Source organism: Caenorhabditis elegans, chromosome II (assembly GCF_000002985.6).
Source record: "Caenorhabditis elegans chromosome II".
Lineage (NCBI taxonomy): Eukaryota > Metazoa > Nematoda > Chromadorea > Rhabditida > Rhabditidae > Caenorhabditis > Caenorhabditis elegans.
In genome coordinates, this window is record NC_003280.10 from 4,749,895 (window position 1) to 4,770,087 (window position 20,193).

General features: G+C 35.5%; 7 protein-coding genes and 1 non-coding gene across 9 annotated transcripts; 5 read left to right on the forward strand and 3 right to left on the reverse strand.

Moving 5' to 3' along the window:
* Positions 1 to 73: 73 nt before the first annotated feature.
* F41C3.2 (MFS domain-containing protein) lies at positions 74 to 1,928 on the forward strand. Its single transcript, NM_062448.7, has 3 exons — positions 74 to 297; positions 351 to 1,476; positions 1,534 to 1,928. Exons 1-3 carry the CDS (start codon positions 84 to 86, stop codon positions 1,691 to 1,693), a joined length of 1,500 nt encoding a protein of 499 aa, NP_494849.2. The 5' UTR covers positions 74 to 83; the 3' UTR covers positions 1,694 to 1,928.
* Positions 1,929 to 2,412: 484 nt separating this feature from the next.
* F41C3.1 (Exocyst complex component Sec8) lies at positions 2,413 to 3,097 on the forward strand. Its single transcript, NM_001393053.1, has 4 exons — positions 2,413 to 2,595; positions 2,642 to 2,779; positions 2,850 to 2,915; positions 2,965 to 3,097. Exons 1-4 carry the CDS (start codon positions 2,494 to 2,496, stop codon positions 3,046 to 3,048), a joined length of 390 nt encoding a protein of 129 aa, NP_001379731.1. The 5' UTR covers positions 2,413 to 2,493; the 3' UTR covers positions 3,049 to 3,097.
* Positions 3,098 to 3,518: 421 nt separating this feature from the next.
* Positions 3,519 to 5,709, forward strand: C27D9.1 (F-box domain-containing protein). Its single transcript, NM_062450.9, has 6 exons — positions 3,519 to 3,633; positions 3,687 to 3,809; positions 3,856 to 4,058; positions 4,103 to 4,381; positions 4,429 to 5,104; positions 5,199 to 5,709. Exons 1-6 carry the CDS (start codon positions 3,562 to 3,564, stop codon positions 5,379 to 5,381), a joined length of 1,536 nt encoding a protein of 511 aa, NP_494851.2. The 5' UTR covers positions 3,519 to 3,561; the 3' UTR covers positions 5,382 to 5,709.
* On the reverse strand, positions 5,647 to 6,957 carry C27D9.2 (TransThyretin-Related family domain). The gene is made up of 3 exons (NM_062451.6): positions 6,727 to 6,957; positions 6,380 to 6,680; positions 5,647 to 5,844 (listed from the first exon to the last, which is right to left on the reverse strand). The coding sequence occupies exons 1-3, from the start codon at positions 6,869 to 6,871 to the stop codon at positions 5,787 to 5,789; spliced, it is 504 nt and encodes a 167-aa protein (NP_494852.3). The 5' UTR covers positions 6,872 to 6,957; the 3' UTR covers positions 5,647 to 5,786.
* A 1,910-nt stretch (positions 6,958 to 8,867) lies between these two features.
* On the forward strand, positions 8,868 to 9,395 carry F26G1.3 (uncharacterized protein; the record flags this gene model as incomplete). Its single annotated transcript, NM_062452.6, has 2 exons — positions 8,868 to 9,022; positions 9,094 to 9,395. Exons 1-2 carry the CDS (start codon positions 8,920 to 8,922, stop codon positions 9,393 to 9,395), a joined length of 405 nt encoding a protein of 134 aa, NP_494853.1. The 5' UTR covers positions 8,868 to 8,919.
* A 3,425-nt stretch (positions 9,396 to 12,820) lies between these two features.
* On the reverse strand, positions 12,821 to 13,074 carry F26G1.14. Its single transcript, NR_051004.1, has one exon. It is a non-coding gene; the product is annotated as an Unclassified non-coding RNA F26G1.14 (non-coding RNA).
* Positions 13,075 to 13,186: 112 nt separating this feature from the next.
* Positions 13,187 to 14,286, forward strand: F26G1.2. 2 transcript variants are annotated; one of them, NM_001047303.7, is made up of 4 exons: positions 13,187 to 13,476; positions 13,687 to 13,818; positions 13,866 to 13,964; positions 14,038 to 14,286. In NM_001047303.7, exons 1-4 carry the CDS (start codon positions 13,323 to 13,325, stop codon positions 14,106 to 14,108), a joined length of 456 nt encoding a protein of 151 aa, NP_001040768.2. In that variant the 5' UTR covers positions 13,187 to 13,322; the 3' UTR covers positions 14,109 to 14,286. The 2 variants fall into 2 exon arrangements, with proteins under 2 accessions (NP_001040768.2, NP_001040769.2); NM_001047304.5 differs by lacking the exon at positions 13,866 to 13,964.
* ttm-2 lies at positions 14,265 to 16,490 on the reverse strand. The gene is made up of 7 exons (NM_062454.4): positions 16,408 to 16,490; positions 15,758 to 16,138; positions 15,455 to 15,585; positions 15,217 to 15,306; positions 15,061 to 15,164; positions 14,729 to 14,962; positions 14,265 to 14,360 (listed from the first exon to the last, which is right to left on the reverse strand). The coding sequence occupies exons 1-7, from the start codon at positions 16,474 to 16,476 to the stop codon at positions 14,293 to 14,295; spliced, it is 1,077 nt and encodes a 358-aa protein (NP_494855.1). The 5' UTR covers positions 16,477 to 16,490; the 3' UTR covers positions 14,265 to 14,292.
* Between the last annotated feature and the right edge of the window lie 3,703 nt (positions 16,491 to 20,193).

Sequence of the window (20,193 nt, forward strand, 5' to 3'; positions counted from 1 at the left end):
TTCCCTTCCTCATACTTCTACTTCTTGCCGTATTGATCTTTTCTTACCTCTTAAAAACTAAACCAATTTTCAGATAAAACAAAATGCTGAAAGCTTCAAAATCAATTTCCGTGGAAGACCTTCACCAATTTTCGGACGAGGAATATGTGGAGGCAAAACAAAAGAAGATTCCAGGAAGAATGAGGTGGTACATCTGTGCAATAGTTACGGGATTGATGACTCTTGTTCAAGCAAATGTTCATGTTTATAATTTTACGGTTTTATGTATGCAGGAAGAACAGGAAAAGGCAAATAATGGTGAGTTATTTCAAGTATCCAACAATCTGATTTGATTTTTATTTCTATTTCAGAAAGCCTATCAAGAAACGAGACAATTCTCCCATCATCCTTAAACTTTAACTTTTCAAAATTCGAGCAAGATCTTCTATTCTCAGCTGCCTACATTGCTCCACTACCTTCTATTATCATTTTATACTTTTTGACCAATAGATCCGGAGTTAAAACAACATTCCTGATCTGCTCGATGCTCTCATTCCTATCCACGATCCTCACGCCAATCGCTACTCAGTATGGCTTTTGGTTCTTCTGGGCGGCTCGCTTCTTCCAAGGACTTCCAACTGCAATTCTTGGAATCGTTGTCTCCGTGGTGACATGTCACTGGTCAACTCTCACTGAAAATGGAACATATGTATCTATTCTGGCAGCTCACTACCAAATTGCTCCACTGTTAACCATGCCTCTGTCAGCTTTGATGTGCAGTGTGGGAGGATGGAGTTCAGTTTATTATACTCAAGGAACTATTACAGCTATTCTGATTGTCTTGTTTGCTGTGTTCTACACTGACAAACCATCGGAGAGCAAATTTGTTTCAAAGGGAGAGCTGAAGGCAATTGAAGATGGGAAATCATTGGAAGAGAAGCATGTTGAGAAGAGTAAGACTCCATTCGTCGCAATTCACAAGGATCCAGCTGTCTGGGCGATTTGGATCACATCAGTTGGAGGAACGATCGGATTCTCCATTTTCTTGCAATACGGCCCAACTTATCTCAATAAAGTTCTTCATTACAATCTCTCGACTACTGGATGGACTGCAGCAGTTCCTTACATCTTCTCTTGCATTGCCCGCATTGTTGCTCAACCATTGTCAGCCAATTGCTCATTCCTCGGAGAACGTCTTGCTGCAATTGTCACCACTACAATTTCCCAGGGCACAATGGCCATCTGCTTCCTTGTCCTCATGTTCATCCCACAGACATGGTCCTCAGTCGGGCAACTCTGCTATAGTTTGGTGATCGTTGCCAATGGACTGAATGGAGTTGGAATTACAAGAAGTGCTCAGCTGGTTTGCAAGCAGCATATGTCATTTGTCTACACTGCTAGAGCATTTTACAATGGAAGTGTTGGATTGTTCCTGCCATTACTTGTTAACTTTGTTGCTCCAAATGATACACACAACGAATGGACACGACTTTTCTTGTAAGTTTCTTTACATTTAATTTCAAAAACTTCTACTTCTACTTTCCCCATTTTCAGAATCATCTTCTGCATTGTCTTCGTCTCCAATCTGATCTTCATTGCCTTCTCCAGCACTGAACCAGCTCAATGGACAATAGGAACATCTGAAGTTGACAATAGATCCGAGCAAGATTTGGAAGATCAAAAGAGTACTTCGACTACTGTAGAGAAATTCTAAATTCAAAGTTCATTTTCCGACGTAGTCTATCGTTTTAGACCTAGAATTGATTATGTACATTGCCCACCAAAAACCAAAAATTCTTAAAATTGTTACGGGTTCAATTGAATTTGACAAACAAACTCCCCCCTCACTGCTTTGCTTCAACAATTATACATCTCATGTTTATATTTTTTTCTTGTTTAATTGTTTACGATTGTGTATAAATTTGTACGAAATAAAACATTTAAAATTGATTTTCTGAAAAATTATTCCAGAATGTACATACACTTGTTCAAACCAGGGGTAAGAATTGCCGTCCAGCAATTCTATAACATGAGCCAGTGTGACATGTTTTTCCAAGAATATAAATTTCTAAAAAAAATTTTCTTCATCTGAAAATAACCTGGAAATATTAAAAAAGTGCTCAAAAATGTCCAAATGTTGGAAAATGCCGGAAAAGTATTCTACCATTTGTGGGATTTTTCCAGCAAGTTTTTTTCCCGGCAAAACTTTATTCACAAGTGCACGAGCATCATTATATTTATTAAACAAAATTAACCTTAAACAACTTTTTAACATACCAAAGTTCAATTTAAAATTATCCTTCTTATCGACAAGAAAGGTGTTCAACTGATGTTAACAGAAAAACTTCACCATAGAACACACGAGGGGAATCATTGAAACAGATTGGCTGAGAACGTGTGGTAACAGGTTCCCAAATTGCGTCAACATCATCATAATTTGACAACAAAATTCTTCAGGTGATCACATGGCTCTCAACTGAGACCTATCATCCACCGGCGAAGCTCACACCAAATATGGTGGCGGAAATTCTTGAGCTTTCGGATATGATTGTACCACTGGAAGTTAGCCCGCTTTTCCCAACAATTGAGAAGCACATGATGGAAGAACTTGTTCAGGTGAGCTACAATATTCCAGAAACCCATATTGATGTAGTTTTTGCAGAACTATGAGGACTTGCACTACATCAAGCAGATGCTCCTGGTTACTCACAACAGCAGGATCACAACCTTGCTTGGATCATGTCAGGCCACAATCATCAGCTTTCACTTCGATGATTTCATCAAGGACATGCGGGAGAATGTAAGTTGTTACAGGAGAAACTTCTGCTTGCTTGCCTATCTTGAGAGTACTGAAAAGTTACATTTTACAGCCAAATCCAGCGTTCACAGAACTTGTTGAAGATCACGTTTGGCGCAGGGAACGTACTAGTGTGATGGTATACATTTACTGAGTTCGTGACAAGACCCAAAATATATAATTTTCAGAGCTCACTTCTCAAAACCTACGCAAAAAGTCAGTGTGTCCGTAGCTTCGTGAGAAAAGTGGCGCCGGTGGAGCAACAGGACTAGAATGTGAACTAGATTCGAGATTTATTTCAATAAAATAGTGTTCAGAAAATATGTGTTTTTTGTCACAGCTACATTTATCACAGCTACTTTCACTTTCTCAGAGTTTTTCATCTATGCTCCGCTTTTTTCTCACAGATTTTCATGTCACAAGTTCTGAAAACCACGCCCGTGGCTGAAGAAACTCCTAGACCACGCACTGTGTAGTCCTCTCGGACAAGTAGACCGAAAATTATTAAAATTAAATTTTCTTTCTCATTTTGTGTTTTTAAGCTAATTAGACATTTTTTCGATTGTTCTGATTTAAAAAAAAATTAAAAATCAGGCCGAAAAAATATTATACCTGAAAATTTTAAAAAAAAAGTGATCTCAAAATTGTTAAAACACATTTTTGATCTACCAGCCGGCTGCCAAACTCTGTCTTCCCGCAGCGTTCGGTATTATTAAACGTTCTTCTCTTTTTAGTTTTCTCCTCTTCACGAATCCATTAATTTATTTTTTTCAGATCCAACGGAAATGCAGCTGAGAAAGAAGCTGCACGAGGCAATTGTCGATGGAGAAGAAGATGACTGTCCGAAGCGCAAAATTGTTTGTTTTAACCAACAGTTTTGATATATAATTGATTATTTCTCATTTTGCAGAAAAAATTGGACATTCAAGTCGACGCTGCCACCAAAGTTTTCAGCAACCAGCACATTCTCCACGATATCATCGAATACACGGTTGATGGCGACAAATCGATTTTGGATAATTTGCGATTGCGGGTTTAGACAATATCAACACAAAAATAAATTAATATATTTCTTTCAGTTAGTGAGCAGATCATTCAACAACGTGGTTCTCAGCAAAGTTCGTGCTGAATTTAAAATGGTGCAGGTGTGTCCGTATCAGCAGCCGGAAGGAGCAGATGAAAAAGAGGAACCAGAATATGATGAGTCAAATGATATTGAAGATCGATCATTTATGATAAATGACCGGAGGACGTGGTTCTCCCAAGTGCCCAGATTCTTCGAGTTTGTGGAAATCTTCAATTCTTCAAAAATTTATATTTTTCCAGATTTTTAAATTCAGTGGCTCGAATTCGTGTTCGCGATCTCCTCTTCTCTGGATTCACTTCTCCAGATCAACGTATTCACGAGTGCATTTTATACAGCCTGCTCGACGGAAACTGGTATTCGCTGAATTCGTACAAAGGCGCCGACGAGCTGTGCAATGGATGTGCAGTGTGCTCGGAAATTGCTTCCCGTGTGAGCATCTACGGTCCTGTGCAATTTTGTACATTAATTAACCCGATTCTGGGAAAAAAATCGTATGAACAATTGATTGTTACCGAAATGTAATTTAAATTTTTCAAAGAGTCGTGAATTTTATACGAATTTTCAGATTATTGGCAGAGATTGCTCTTCATTGCGTTACAATGGTTGGAAGCAGAGAAGAAGCATTCAGTCGTCTCACCAAAATGATTACCCAAGATGTTAACTGTGATCAACTGGATCTTGTGTTCTCTGACAGATGTATGTGGTCAAAGGGTACATTGGCTCATCCTCGAGAGGTTATTGACAGGATTGTCAAAGCTTGGCGTGTTAAATCAATCAATATCCGTTTCATGACGGAATACTCTTCAATCGATCATGAGATGTGGTCGAATAAAAGGATCTTCACAGAAATGCGATTCGATGAGATGTTTGTGACGGATCACAATATTATAAGACCTCGTCACGAGCGGGATCACTTCGAACGCGTCGAAGTGGACATGCAGGCCGGCGATGAGATTGCCACGTGTTTTGCGGAATCGATGGGAATGTTCGAGCAGAGTGGGATGTCGGCAACTGCATTTCAGAACGTTTGCGCCAACGTCAAGCGTATTTTCCCAACGCAAGATATGTACCTCATTCTGCCGACTGAACTGGCTCACGTGGCTTCTGTCGAGTTTGACGGTTTCTGTAAGGCACTTCTGGAGTTTGCGTGGAAGGATGAGAGGACTGCTAGACACTCGAGACTCTTCTTCCGGCTTTACACATTCGGAATAACCGAGGAGCAAGTGTTGAGGCAAACAGAAGTAAATCAAATTTCAGATAATTGCTCTTAATTTCTTTGATTTCTAATTGATAATAATAATAATAATAATAATAATAATAATAATAATATTTCAGAATCAATTCAAAATCAACTGCCGACCAGTGGCTGCAATGCTGTCCGACTCATCCGTCCGACGCTCCTTCCTCCAGTGGCTACCGGGCTCCACGTCAACCTTCGACCGTTCACTCCTCTCCTTCACTGATGTCTGGAACAATTGTGTTCTCCATCTGGAAGTGTGCATTGAAGCCGATTGTTAAAGTTTTTCCCATCCTCTTTTAATCTCAAAACAGTAATTACCATAACTAGACCCTCGATTTTAACCATTTATAACTGATGATTTCTTTTTAATTTTTAAATCATATTACACCCAGCCTCACCCATATTAGAATGACCTCCCCCCCCAGCATAGTTCACCCATCTTCCTGTGAATAGTAATCATTCGTTCTCTGAGTATAATAAAACTTTATCGCCCCCTAAGTTTTCATTTTGCCCATCCACATTCCCTCTACTGATTGTTTATGAATTTGTCGTTGAGTTTTTATTTTCAGAATCAACTAAATAAATACAAATTTTTTATAAAAAATCTACATTTTATTTATACATTCTCAATAGAAACACCCGTAAGAACAAGAATATGTGTATGTGAACAAGAAAACAAAAAATTATACATTGCTCCATATTTTAAGATTCCGGAAGCGTTCGATCGTGTCCAGGAACATTCTAAAAATCGAAACATATTTGGGTCTCTACACGACATTTTTTCGTGAAGCAAAAACGTTCAAAGAACCAAGTGGGCGTGGCCAAACGAGACTCCGAATTCCGCTTGGCAGTTTACAGTGCTGTTTTGACATAGAAACCCCTATTTTGCCGCTTTTGTACCAATAATACCGTAACTGGTCTCGACACGACAAATTTTCATTAAATGCAAAATGTTGTGCGCCTTTAAAGATTACTGTAGTTTCAAACTTCTGTTGCTGTAGTATTTTTATGGATTTTTCATAGTTGTTCATTAATGAATAAACTAGGTAGCTATATATATAAAATGAACTAAAAAAAACTAAAATTTAAACAAATCTTGAGAAAAATTGAATAAAATCGATGAAAATTAAGCATTAACGAAACTTTGAGATTACAGTAATCTTTAAAGGCGCACAAATGTTTGTATTTGACGAAAAACTATATTTTCAGCATAAAAATCGCAAAATTTCGCGTCTGTGTAATATAATTGCAAATATAAATAGAAAAAAAAACGAACCGTTTTCCATAAAGCCAAGCCTTATAAGCCGGAATAACAGGAGATGACATACGAACACTGTTTCCCACCAACTCAATATTCATTTCTAGATCATAATTGCTTCTGATAAGATCCTCCAAATGAATTGAAAATTCAGAAAATCCTTTAATTCTTGAATCACTTCTTCCAGTTTTCATATCATGGCATCTGTGCTGAACAATGAGCTTCACGTTGAGACAATCATCGTCCGGCTCCCCCGCCAAACTGAATTTACCGTCTTCAGTGACTTTTCGTTCACTGAGAAGATGATCCGTGAAGGACCCTGAAATTATTTCATTTTAAGCGCATAATAATTATCAAAAACTCACAATTATCATCAACCATTATAATATTCCCTTTTATTGGATCCCCACGGCACGTTAACATTCCTCGAATTTTGAAAGTTTTAAACTTTGAAGATCCAGCAGCAACTTCCAGCAAAGGAACAACCAATAATAGAATTGCCAAAATCATTTTTTTTCAAATATGAGTCAAAATTGTGTACAAGTCCTCTGTATTTATAGTACAATGGCTAAGTTAGTAAAGAGCGCTTATCAATTGGCAAAAAAGTAGGTGGAGAGTAGGGAAAGAGTTACCATCAGTTTGGTGTACTACTTTGGAATACTTTTGAGTTCGCGATAACATTGGGTTGCAAAAATAAGCAAAACTAACGAAAGCAAAATGAAAAAAATAACAATTATTCCTCATTGTTTCTTAGAACCAAAAAAATCGAAATTAAATCAAATGAAGGAACTTCCGCGTTTGATGTGTTCAAGGACACGTAGACAGACTCGGCCAAACTGCAAACGGAGCATTGGACTGTTTCGGGAACTTTTTCAGATAATTTTTAGTCAAACTTCAGAATGTTTCAGTGTCACAAAAACCCTCGGCCACTATTTTTTTTGCGGCCAAGTAGAAAAAATTGACCTGTGAAAAAAGAAGAAGAGCTACCAAAAATTTGTCTTTTGGATTACAGGAGTTTTTATGTTATCCGCCTGCACGCATACCTACTGCCAACGTTTTTTATAATAGACGTTAGTTAGGCACGGTAACCTGAAGAAGCCTCAATAATTTCATTACTCAGCTTACATTTTCTCAATTGTATCTCCAAGCTCGTATAATGTATTTATTCAGCAAAATTCCAATATAAAAATTAACTGACTCATAATATATTTGCACACTGACTAAAGAAGCATGAGTGGGCAAAGTTCCAGGCACTCAGTGATTCAAAAACTCCCGTTTCCGCCGATTCATCACAAGCCGAAGCGAAACATTGTAATTTTCAATTTTCAAAGATTTTCTACAAAAAAAAAATTCAAATTAAAAGGTTTTAGTTCAAAACTTTGTTCGAGTGAATTCAAGAGCTCCACCTCCTGTTTGATCTCAAGAAATCGTGTGACGTCACGCAAATGTAATTTAAAATTCAAATTAAATGTTTGACCAAAAAATCTGGTTATAATTCAATTGTCGAAAAATTTTGAGCAGTACAATTCTTTTGTCTTTATAAGAGCGCACAACCCCCATCTTCTCTATGCTATTTTGCCAATGTTCTATACATTTAAATATTGCTCATTTCAAAAAGAACAGTTGTAAATACGTCATGTGTCATCAAATTATCATACAATAATATATCAGTATCACCTGAATGATCACTTGGCTCTTCACTAATTTCCGGCGTTATTTGTCTTCTTATTTGCCATCTGTACTCCGCAGCCAGAACCACGAGCTCCCAGTTATTTTCATAATGATTCATTCAGGCGTACGTTTATACCCATCATTATTTTCGCTATCACTTATTGTACTAAACAATATATTTGTTCTTTAGTTTGATTGTCAATTGGCAGTCAGTTTGGAGGAACATGTAGTACGTTATAACAAAGACATTTGTTATCTCTGGAATTGCAGTGACCAGTTGGAAAGAAATAACGGAAAAGAGTAAACAATAGTAAAAAGTAATAAGTGAAAGTGCTCGGAATGGTTTTAAATTTTGAATTGAATGGAATTATTCATTCTATCCATAATCTATGAGTTTCGGGACAGAAACTGAAAATGCTCTCTGATCAGTTCAAAAAAATTGTATTAGTCTTGCACTTGTTGCAAAGTTCAAACTTTTAATGCTGTAAGGCTCCTACTGAATATTTTTTTATTGCAAATTAACTTTGACAGAACAATTTGAACATTTGGTCAATTGAGAATTTTCGATAAAACCAAAGAGGTACCGTTGGTTGCCAAGTTGAGGATGGAAGTATGTACCAGGATGCTCGAATGCTCCGCCTGAAATCAAGCAAAAAAAATCTGTAAAGATTAGTTTATTTTCCTGATTTTAAAACCCAAAAGGACGAATTATATCAATCTGGTACAAAAGAAGATAATAGTTTTCCCACCCCTTTTTCAAAAATGATAAGACTATGTTGAGCAGTGTACTATAAAAGTTAAGTTACTCTCAGCAATAATCACAACTTTTTGAAAAACTCTCCGTAAATATGTTGTATGTTTTTCTGATTATCTTGGCAATTTCAAAAATGGGAGTTTCTGCAAAGGATCATCCAAGCTTTGTAATTCATGGCAAATTAAAATGCAATGGATATCCAATTAACGGCATTGTCACTATGGTCGATAGATTCTGTAAGTTCGCCTATGCATATAGTTTTAGAAACTAAAACATGTTACATTTACTAAAAACACCACTTTTTCAGATATAGTCTTCGATCATTTATTAAACTTCAGCGAAATACCCAGAAGCGGGAAATTCCGTTTGTTTGGAGAACCAAATGACGATTCCCTCAACGCTGTTCTCATCGTTGAGCACAAATGCCATAATTTCACTTTTAGAAGAACTAATCAAAAAGTCAATCGATTTTCGAAATTTACAATTGATTTGGAAGACTTGCACAGAAATAATAATACACTGGAAATCGATATAGAACTAGCAAACAAGCAATCAACAGCTCTTCCATTTGTTCATTTGTATAAAATAATTTTACATGGAAACAGGTAGATAAAATATCATGTGAGAAACAGGAATTAGCTTCTTTCAGAATATTATTGAAATTCTACACTTCTGTGGTGGGAACAATTTTTTAGCCAGACTAGGAGAACCAACCCTGTAAATCTGAATGTGAAATGAATTTTAAAATATATTTATTTTCTTTTTTCTATTTATTTCGAGACTTTCTACTGGATGAAACATTTCCAAAGATCACATGTACTTGTCGTTTCCAATATAATTAATTCTTACACCATTTCAAGCTGCATTTGGGACAATGAATCTGTGTAAATAGTACAGTATACTAATTCCCCCATAATTCCCTAAAACTTTCTCTTTCAAGAAAACAAGAGGGATGACATGCTAATGTGATTTGCATGAACATAATAGATCAATCATCAAGTAATCACGGTTTTTATCATATTATTACATCTTCTGAATTCTCTGCAATATGTAGTGTTATTTAGTTTAAGTGACGTCTGTTTTCTTAGAAAGGTTTTATCATGTGCCTAGGATGATTAACAGATTTGTTCCAATTTTTATCAGTTGAGAAAATTGTTTTTTTCTGTCATGTTCTCCATCTTTCAGTTTCGAAATCTATTCAAAAATATTCTCACACCCACTTCCGCGAAAAAAAACTTTTCAAAAAGAATAAAAATCGTGAACATTTGCAAATGTTTACCATGTTTCTTTTCCATGTTATTCGTCATTGTTATCTGAAATGAAAATCTTCAAATAATTCGAATGTCTCATGATTCCAATTTCAAGGTTGAGTATAGTTCGCTTACTATAAATTACAGTTTCTCACAGCTATCAGTTTTCAAATCTTTTGAAGAACTTTGTTTTTTTTCTGTTTTAATTTTTGAGGAATCCATTCAATTGTCACCCTAGCTGTGACGTCTCTGCCAGAACTAATTCAATAACGGCAAAAACGTTTTATGAAAAACAAAAGTGTAGATTCGGTACTTCGTGAACCTTTTTTCTTGTGTTTTTGATAATTTTTTGGTTATATTCGGCAAGTTTGTTAGTGTTGAATTTGAAGGAGAAACATGAAAATTGTACGTTAAACATGTTTTATCACGAAAAATTAGAAAATAAACATGTTCAGGCATTCGTGCCTGTCTACGCCTGTTTTTACATAAACAATTATTTAAATTGACAATCCAGACGCTTGCGTAGTTCGTCTTCAATCCAGCCAGAGATTCTTTCTGACTGCACGGAGAATGCCGTTTTTAATTAATGATTTTCCCAGGATTAACAAAAATACTTTTCTACATTGTACAGTACCCAGTCGTGATGCAATTACAGCCCCATAAAACACTGTACCCATTGAAATTCCCAATTTAAAAACTAGAACCTTTCTCATTTCTTTTTTTTTACTTTCTTCCGGGTCGTCGCCCATTTCTTGACCATTGTTCCTCACCATCATCTTTCTAATTACAATTTTCATAAATTCAACAATTGAAACCAGTTAGTTCCTGGTCATTTGTACCAATTTAATAGAATGTTTTTTTTATGATAGAATAGGTAGGTATGACGGCGTACTACAGTTCTCAATTTGCTTTTGAAACTTGGTTCAAGCTTTACATATTCTTTATTTTAAGCGTAGTCCAACTTGTCAATATTTTTAGATAATTTGGCTTGCAGTTACACAAGTGTACATGCCTGCCTCAGAAGTAGGCAGGCAACTCAGGTGCTACTCGAAGGCAATTTTTCTAGATTTAACTGAAATTTTGATTTTCAAATCAAAAATTCAGAACCACATACCCACAAGAAACAAAACCAATAACATCAGGAAAAAAAGTTCCTCGCCAAATTAATTTCCAATTTGATTAAGAACATCAAGACTGACTCTGATGAGAAAAACACAAGCCGTGCGTGATCCATATCTGTTCTCAGCTGTCATTTTTTTCTTCTTCATTTTTTCTTTCCGTTCTCGACGTCACGAATCGAGTACTTATCTCTACAACGTCATCTGTTGTTTGGGAGACAATTAGAAATAAAAATGGTAGAGTGGTGGTAGACTAGAAGAATTGGTTGAATTAGGAACTGGGTACTGTAGCTCATTATTGTTTGACCCGGGTTAAAAACAAGTCTCCAGAAATTCACAACCACGGAGACACTTGAAAAAGGAAATCAAATATTTGATTTGATAAGATATAACTCTAAATGTGACATAAGCCACATGGGTTTTACTAGCCAAACTGTGATTTGTGGCTTGTGCGGAAGGGGGTTCTCACTTTGAGAAAAATCAAAGTTCATAAACTTCTGCCAAAATTCACAGTCTGGAAGGTTCGATATTTCCGATTCCGATAGATTTCAAAATTCTCACCTACATTTGCCTCTCTATTTCCCATGTTTTCCAGCCGGGGAACACTTTCAGAATAATGACAATTAAGAACTAAGAGATCAATCAAAAAGCAAAAATTAAAAAAAAAAGTTCAGAAAATATACATAAGCGAGATTCTGCACAACTTTTTGAAGCCCTAAAATTGTAGTTTTCCCATTTTACAACCACTTCCAGCTGTTTGCTATCAATTATTAAAGATTGAAGAACTAGAACACTTGTCCAAATAAATAAGATTGTTTACAGTGACGTGACGATACAGCAGACACAAATGTAGTCTTATTAGCCAAACCATGTGTAGATATCTCTTCCGCTGAACCTCTCAATGTGTTTTGTAGGATGTAGATGTTGGGAGGCTACGATTCTTGCGAAATACTAAAAGTTTGGTTTTTCATTCAATTGATTTGAGCTTTCGTGATAGAACTCGGATCGTCAATTTTCCAAACCAGAACTAAAAACTGTAATATTTAGAAAAGTCTGAAATTTTCATTGAAACCAATCAAACTAAAGATAAACTATAACATGCTTGAACGTTTTAGAAATTGGATTGTGCCTGAAAGTTATTGTTTGAAACATCGTAGGAATACAGATGGAATTTGGCAAATTGAGCGTGGACGCCTCTCACTCGCCTCCTCACGCCATTCCAACAGTCCTGTGTTCACATTTTATTTAGCTTTTTGGAGCTCCAGAAATCACATGGTGTCAGAGTGTTCCATCTTTGTTGGAACTTTGAAAATTCTGGCAGGCTCTCGCTCAGGAAAAGTGTGACGTGACACGCTCTTTGTCTTGCAAAACCAGTCAAAAAGTCTGTAGCTAAAGTTGGCGCAATTCCCGGAGATCAAATCAAGAGAACACACTTTGGAGAACTACGTGACATTCGGGGGCCTTTCCGGGAGAGTGGAGAGAGGTGAGCCGAGCCCCGTGAGATATCATGCCATAATTCCCAATTTCCGAAACTTCTAGAAACGCTTTTCCGCACACTAAACCAAGATAACTCGAGACCACAAACTACACATCACAAGTAACACAAATTTACTACACCAGCGCCTTCAACTTAAGACGTCACAACGTCTCGTGTCCCATCGCCACGTCATCCTAATCAGATCAAAACCTAGTGAGCCGTAAGTGAATCAGGTCGGCAGTGATGGTGAAGTGATTCAGAAACAAGTCACATTCCACCCGTTTTTTCTTGACTTCTTCCTGCAAACCGTCTTTCCCTTGTTCGTCAAAGACAAATGACCCCCTCCCCGAAACTCCGCCCATTTTTGCCTCCAATTTTTGAGAAGGCAGGTCGTTGTATAAAACTAAAAGTTTTCCACAAAGTTTTATGGTATTCCATTATTCATTTCAAATATTATTTCCATTCTATTGATTAACTGATTTTTAATTTATTCTCTGATATCTGATAAAAAGTTTAAATCAGAAGACACAATACAATCACATTCCGATCTTATCATTCATCTATCCGTTTCCTCGATTTTACAACTTAATGATCACGATCTTCTCTTTTCCATTTTCCCTCAATTCTACCTGGTTTTGATTTCAAAACTTACTATTTGGTTTCATTTCAGAAGTTTCACACATTTACAAAAATGCTCGGCATGATGAACTCGCCTTCCGATTCTGTGGAGTTTTACGCCACAAACCGAAAAGTTTCCGATGAGCTGGGAAGTGCGGCGGAGAATTCTGAAGAATTGAAGAAATTCTCAGAAGTTAAGCAGAAAGATGTGGTTTCTTATACAGAAGGTAAGCTATTTTACAACGTCACCTTTCTCTCGCATATTGTTAACTTTTGGTTGAATACCGTCGAATTTCTGTCGCACTAACTCTAGAAAAAGTGAAAAAAAGCTAATTCTGAGGCCGTGTGCAAAAAAGTTATCAAATTTTTGAAAAAAAAAAATTAAAAATTAAAAATTTCGGCTTTCTGAGTTCAAGAACTGATTCAATTTTTTCCAGACGGCCGTAAAATGATCAATGGGAAGCTTGTCAATGAAAGTGATGCTCCAACAATGTGGGGATCCGCGTTGCTCCGTGGAAGAATCCGTACGATTACTGGAGCTCCACTCACTGACAAGGAAAAGAAAGAAGGTAATTTCGCAATTTCTTTCAATTAATTGAGCAAAATTGTGCTCCAGAACGCGAGAAAGTGCGTCGAAATTCGAAAAAGTTGGGGAAAACCATTGCGGTGGTGGCGTCACTACAAACTTTGGCTAGCACTGAAGTCATCGGGCAAGGTGTGCAAAATTAACTGCATGGCTTTTTCTAACTGCAAAAAATATATTTAAACTTATTTTCAAATAATTTCAGAATCCAACGCCCCACAACCAGTAGAAATCACGCCCGTCGCTGTTGTTGGCTCCGACAGTCCTCCGAAATAAATCAATTTATTCAATCAATTTATTCAAAATAATGATTACACTGTAGTGTGCAATAGTGGAAGACAACAACACAAAGGACCTCGTTACCCAAAACGCTTTATGACAAGTTTTATTGATTTTTCCGGAGTTTTTCTGTTCATATTGTTTTTTTTAAATACAATAAATGATTTATTAAAAATTAATTTCAAGCAAGCAAATCTACCGGTAAATTATTAAGAGTGTTGTTGGATGCAGAGATATCGACGAGAATGTCTGAAAATTCAGACATTTGGGAATTTATGATCAAGTGAATATGTTCAAAAATATTTATAAGACAGCCAGGCAGGCACAAGAATATTTAAATGTCTGCTCAATGTTGCCTACGGAAGTATGGGTTTCCAGCTTTTTAGTTTTTATAATATTTGGAATTTGGTGCAACTTGAGCACAGCGTAAAAATTTTAGAGCACCGTATAAATAAATCAAGTGGTCGATTTATTTTATTTGGTCCAATTTATAATATCCAAAATCTAATTTTATTTTGAAAAGTTTTGTAAGTGTTTGTTTCTTTGTTGTTTGTCAAAATTGTTTATTTTAATTTAGTAATTTGGACCTGGTTTTAATTTCTGCCCTGAAAACTTACCTTCTTTTTGCATTGACCTTCTGGAACTCTGATCCATTGTAACAATTGTAATGGGAACTTCATAGGATGCCAAAACAAAATTATGAGCTCTTCCAATTGTCACTTTTAATGAATATTCCGTTTTAAACAATCCATTCACATGAATATTTGGTGGTAAAGCAGGAACATTGAATGTCGGACGGAATGAGTAGGTTTCCCCAACAGCGATTTTTGTTTTACTGGGAAGGCCAACTCCTGAAATTGTACTTTTTTAAGTTTTGATAAGTTAATTTTAGCTAATTTTTGAGGTTTTTGAAGTAGATATTATTATAAATTAAAAAAGTACCATTTACCTGTAGTATCAATTTTAACCGTATCGATAACTTCATTATTTTGATTCAAAGCAGAAATGCGACGAACAATGTTCAAATGCACATATTTTAGTGATTGTTTCCATCTGAATAAGTAACCTTAAAATTTATAACATATTAAATTTTTCCGAAACCAACCTATTACAAATAGTGATACAATTTTCTAGTCTGGCAGTAGTTGTGAAAACATCTGTAGGTAGGAGCATTTCCAAAGAAATTGATCGCTCCCTGGAATAATATTAATTTTGTAGAACTGGTGTTTAAAATATTTTTGAAACTTCTTTAATTTTTTTTTCAATTTTTAATTCAAATTTGAACAATTTTTGGGTATGGTTGCATATTTGAATTTGAGTTTCCTGTCAAAATTCATTCTTACTTTGGAAAGTTAAAAGTTTTCTGAAAATTGACCGGCTTCGGAGTGACCTGCCGTTTGATAGATTCATAATTTAGTACGACGAGATTTTCTTCGTGAGATGCAATTTTAAATCCTTGGTTGTAAAGTTGGATCTGAAAAATATTATTTTTAAGTTTCAGAATCTTGAACTCCTTGCTTTTGAAAACGTGTAAAGTTTTGCCGACAAATGCGTAGTTTGCCTGAAGATGGGTTTTACCTTTTGAGCCTACACGAGAAACTAGGCACGTTGACTTAAAAGTGTGCCAGCATTAATAGACAACTTACTTCCAACGTGAACCTTATGGATACCGGAGATCCTGGGCAATAAAAACTCGGAGGTGCAAAATGAGGTAGTTCAATTTGAATAGGAAATGTTGCAGCTGTTGTGAATAAAGAGGAAGATGATGCAGATGCAGATTCGCTTGAAAAATGCCGATTTTGATTTTCATCATAGAATACATCCAATCCAAGCATTTCGCTAACTGTTTGATACTTCCAAAGTTGAGCTTTTTCGTCAATTAGAACTCGTGTTTTTGATGGTGGAAGTGGCGATCCATTACGGTTGTGATTAGGTGGAAGTTGTTGGAAATATTGAATTTCTCCATGAAGTCTGCCTTCTACACAGTCGATTTCGAGAGGGTGGTGGGGTTCGCAGACGACGTGACCCTGGAAATGTGATGTGAAATACAGGTCTTCATAGAACTTAAATTCGAAGTTTCAATACTTTTATGTTGCATAGATGCTGCGGGTGCCAATGATCAGTCCTTGACTCAAAATATAGATCATGGAATTGAAACCTGATCGATGGGAAATTTTGAATAAATCTAGTATGTAGACTATTCCTTTCAAATACCGCAAGTTTTTAATTTTCGGTTCCAGTAAATAAAATACATACCACCCATTTTATCGCAATAAAATTTTTTTTTAACACCCACTTGAATAGTTTGTCCAGGTTGATAAAATGGCCGATCGAGTAACACTGTGAATCGTATTTTGTCCAGCATTTTGGACTTCCCACCTGGAAAAAAAATTTAGAAAAATTCAAACATATAAGAAACAAACAAAAAAGATCAAAGCCACATTGTATACATAGTCTGAGTGTACTCGTAAACTCTTTGAATTACACACCAGAATATGATTATGAACAGGGCAGAGAGAGAATAAAAGATAGTTGATATATTCAAATTAAAGTTTCAGAGGACAACAAACTATCACACGTGATGAACATACAGGGGGGAAAGTCACAGAATTCATATATCACGTACGCTACAACTGCAGTAGAGTCATAAAAATATTGATTGAGATTAGAAAACTCCAGAAAAATCTCAAGAGAAGTAAATTAATTTTATCTTTGAGCTCTCTGAATTAATAAAAATTATAATTCCAGATGATTCAAGAAACTTCAGACTGAGCCTGCTATGAAGTCTCAAACATGCCTACCTTGTGCCTACATACGAACCTAATGGCAGAGTGCAAGAAACCGCTTGAGTTATAGAATGGGCAACCCTTATACTTTTACCTACATGAAATTCGGTATAGGCAGGTAGGCACGCAGGCAGGCCTCAGTTTGGGGTTTACGCCCGCATATGTGCATTCAACGGCAGTATTATTTCACATTAAGAAATAAAGGAAAAAGTAGAAAAGTGCAGTTTGAACGTAGAAAATAACTAGTTCTGAGTGTGTCAAATGAAAGCGTTCGTTTCCAGAATAATTAGAATAGAATAGAATAGAAGAACCTTTTGCGGATCGGTTAGAAGATTTTGAAAAGTAAATTGTTGGAGAAAAAAGAAAGATCAATCAGCTGGGGTGAAGATCAAAAGCAATCACTTTTGCACATATTGAAAAAAAGCTTGTTGATTTTATTTTGAACGACAAACAATCGTATGGAGGTCACAGTTCAAGACTGACGAGCAAAAGCTGACTGGAATTTTGAAACGAAATATTAATAAACACAACTTTTTGTAAAGTTAAAAAAAATTCAACTAAATTCTTTCAAAAGCTGCACAAATTTAAATGTGGGGTATCGTCCGGAGGGATTCTGTTTTAAAATATGGAAAATAGGGTCATAATGACTACTAAAATTTTAGAGTTTTGTTTTTGACTTTTCTTGTTATTCCATTAAAGACCTGACCATTTGAAATTTATTTTGTAACACTGGAAAAATTCATTTCAAAAAATTAGGAAACTTAGTTTATTTTGAACCCATCTTCTAATATTTAAAATAAAATCCCCATAGGCGCTCAAATTTGAGTTCCTTTAATTTTCAGAGGAGCTTGGAATTTTAGAAAACCAAAAATATTTTTTACAGAAAAAAAGCTAATAAGCTAATATTCCAATCAATTTCCAAAAATAGACAAAACCACCAAGAGCGATCAAAACAATCAATGAGAGATGCGAATTCGAAGTTGAAAGATGAAAAGGATAAGACCGACACATCTTCTCATTTTCTTATTTTTCTTCCGTCAACCTAGTGTGTCTCTATTCAACTTTTGAAGGTTACAAGATTCTTTTTTTCTTCATCTGTTCCTTATTTAAACTCATTTTCCGGCGGAGAATGATGAGTCAATTAAGATTGAAAGAGGGCAGGTGGAAACAGGAAGAAAAGGAACAGACGTTGTTAGCCACCCAAGGGGAGAGGGGGAAGATTTGAAATTAGGGTTTGAAGAATGAAGCTGAAGTTGTTATGCTGGCAAAGGAAATGCCTGACTGTCTGCCTACAATATCTTTGATTTTTAAGAAAATTCTGATTATTCAAGTTTTGACCATTAAACAAAAATTTGACTACACATTTCCAGAATTATAACAAATTTTGGGGTATTTTTATATAATGTTTGGCCACGCTAAAACATTAAGAGTGAAGTTAGACAAAATCCCAACTGACTCTACTCTACCTTAAAGAATTGTTTCTAAAACTTTTGTTAAAGGAAAACATTAGGCTTAAAAGCTCCAATTTAATTCATTTTTAAGAGCCAAATTACCAGAAAAAAATTCCAGAAAGCTTTCCTAGACCATTAAGCTTTCCTAATGGTTTAAACAGACAAAAAACACACGAAGAAACGAGAAAAGGGTGCAAAGGGTATTCAGCAAATGAGGTTGACACAGAGAGAGTGAACCGGTCGTTTATAAGTGTGGAATGGAAAAAGAAAAGAGAACAAACAGATCGGTACAGCCAGATATACTCTTTTTCAAAAGTCAATTTGTCTTAAGGGTTAAAGGTGAGTAAGAATAATAAGTGTAGGGTGAAGAATTATGGGAAAGTTTAATGCAATGATGGGAAAAAATTGAATTAAAACTGAAAGGCATGACCTAACAAGGATCTTAGATTGTCTCCCGCTGAGATGAATAAGTTGGCGGTAGATGAGGAAAAAAACTAGTTTTTTGAATTTTGGTTTTCAAAGTTTTTAAAGTGGACAAAAACACTCGAGCATATTTTAGTTGAATCAGAAAAACACAAGAGTGAATAAATGGAAAAATCCAATTTTGATTTTTTGTAATCTAAAAATTAAATTTTGATTTTAAAAATCAGTATTTTACTATCAACTTGTAGAATAAGATTTGAAGCGTAGTTTGTTAAAAATTTTTACGCTTCATAGTCTAAAACTAAATTCTTAAAAAAGAAACAAAATGAAGCAAAAAACATATAAAAGTATGGAATTAATTTTTTTCACATTTTTTTGAAAGAAAAACACCATTCTCATTGCATTACAGGCATACAAAGAATACAACTATTCAACTTTTGAAAAAAATCAAATTTTCAATTTCCGGGAAAACGACTCAAAATTTATGATGACTGTTTCAACATTGATAAATTTTCTTTGAACATTCCCTCCCATCACAAACACATCATTTTATTTTCACCAGCTGTCAATTCCACGCAAATTTGTGATTTAAAAGTGTTGTTTAACAGTCTTATCAGAAAAGAAAATCTGGACAATAAACAAGTCTCTTCGGAAAAGGAATCAGCTGACCGAAACACATGTAATTTGACACAGTTATCATAGAATAAAATGAATGAAAAGTCAAGTATGAGAAAAATGGAAATGACCATGAAATTTTTTGCGACAAGTGCGTACGATTCTTGCGTGCGTCACTTGATTGGCTATGAACATCTATGAATCAGCTCTCCTAAAATAAATAGCAATTGCAAGAAAAACGTCAATAGAAATCCGTTTCTAAAAGTAGGTATGACGCGTTCGCATTAACTTTTAAATTGGGAAATGTGATTCAGATATGAAGCTTGGGAGGGGGGGGTGCCCGCATTATAAAAGAAACGAAATATTCAGGAAACAATTTTTCGGTGTTTTGCAGATTTTCTAAATTTTCAGAAATTTCCAAAAAATTTTGGCACTGAAATTGTCATGTAGAAATTGAATTGAAAAAAACGCAAAAAAAAAACTAAAGCTTCTCGTTGGATGTGACTGACCTTTTATATGCAAAATCCTAAAGACCTTCTCTTCTCGTTTTTAAAAAAATATTTGCTCAAGTTTTAAGACCAAATTAGTGAGTATTTTGTGTACAGTTTACGGAAGCGCTTATCGGTAGGTCAACAAAGCAGATGGAATTGGAATACCTTTAAAAATAGAACACTTACCACAAAAACTGAGATTTGTCAATGCGGAAAACAAGAAATGATGGTTATAAGTTGTCGATTATCGAGTTTGAGGTGTACTGATAACCAATTTTTCGCTGAACGGGGCTCGATTGACAGCTCTTATCAGGGA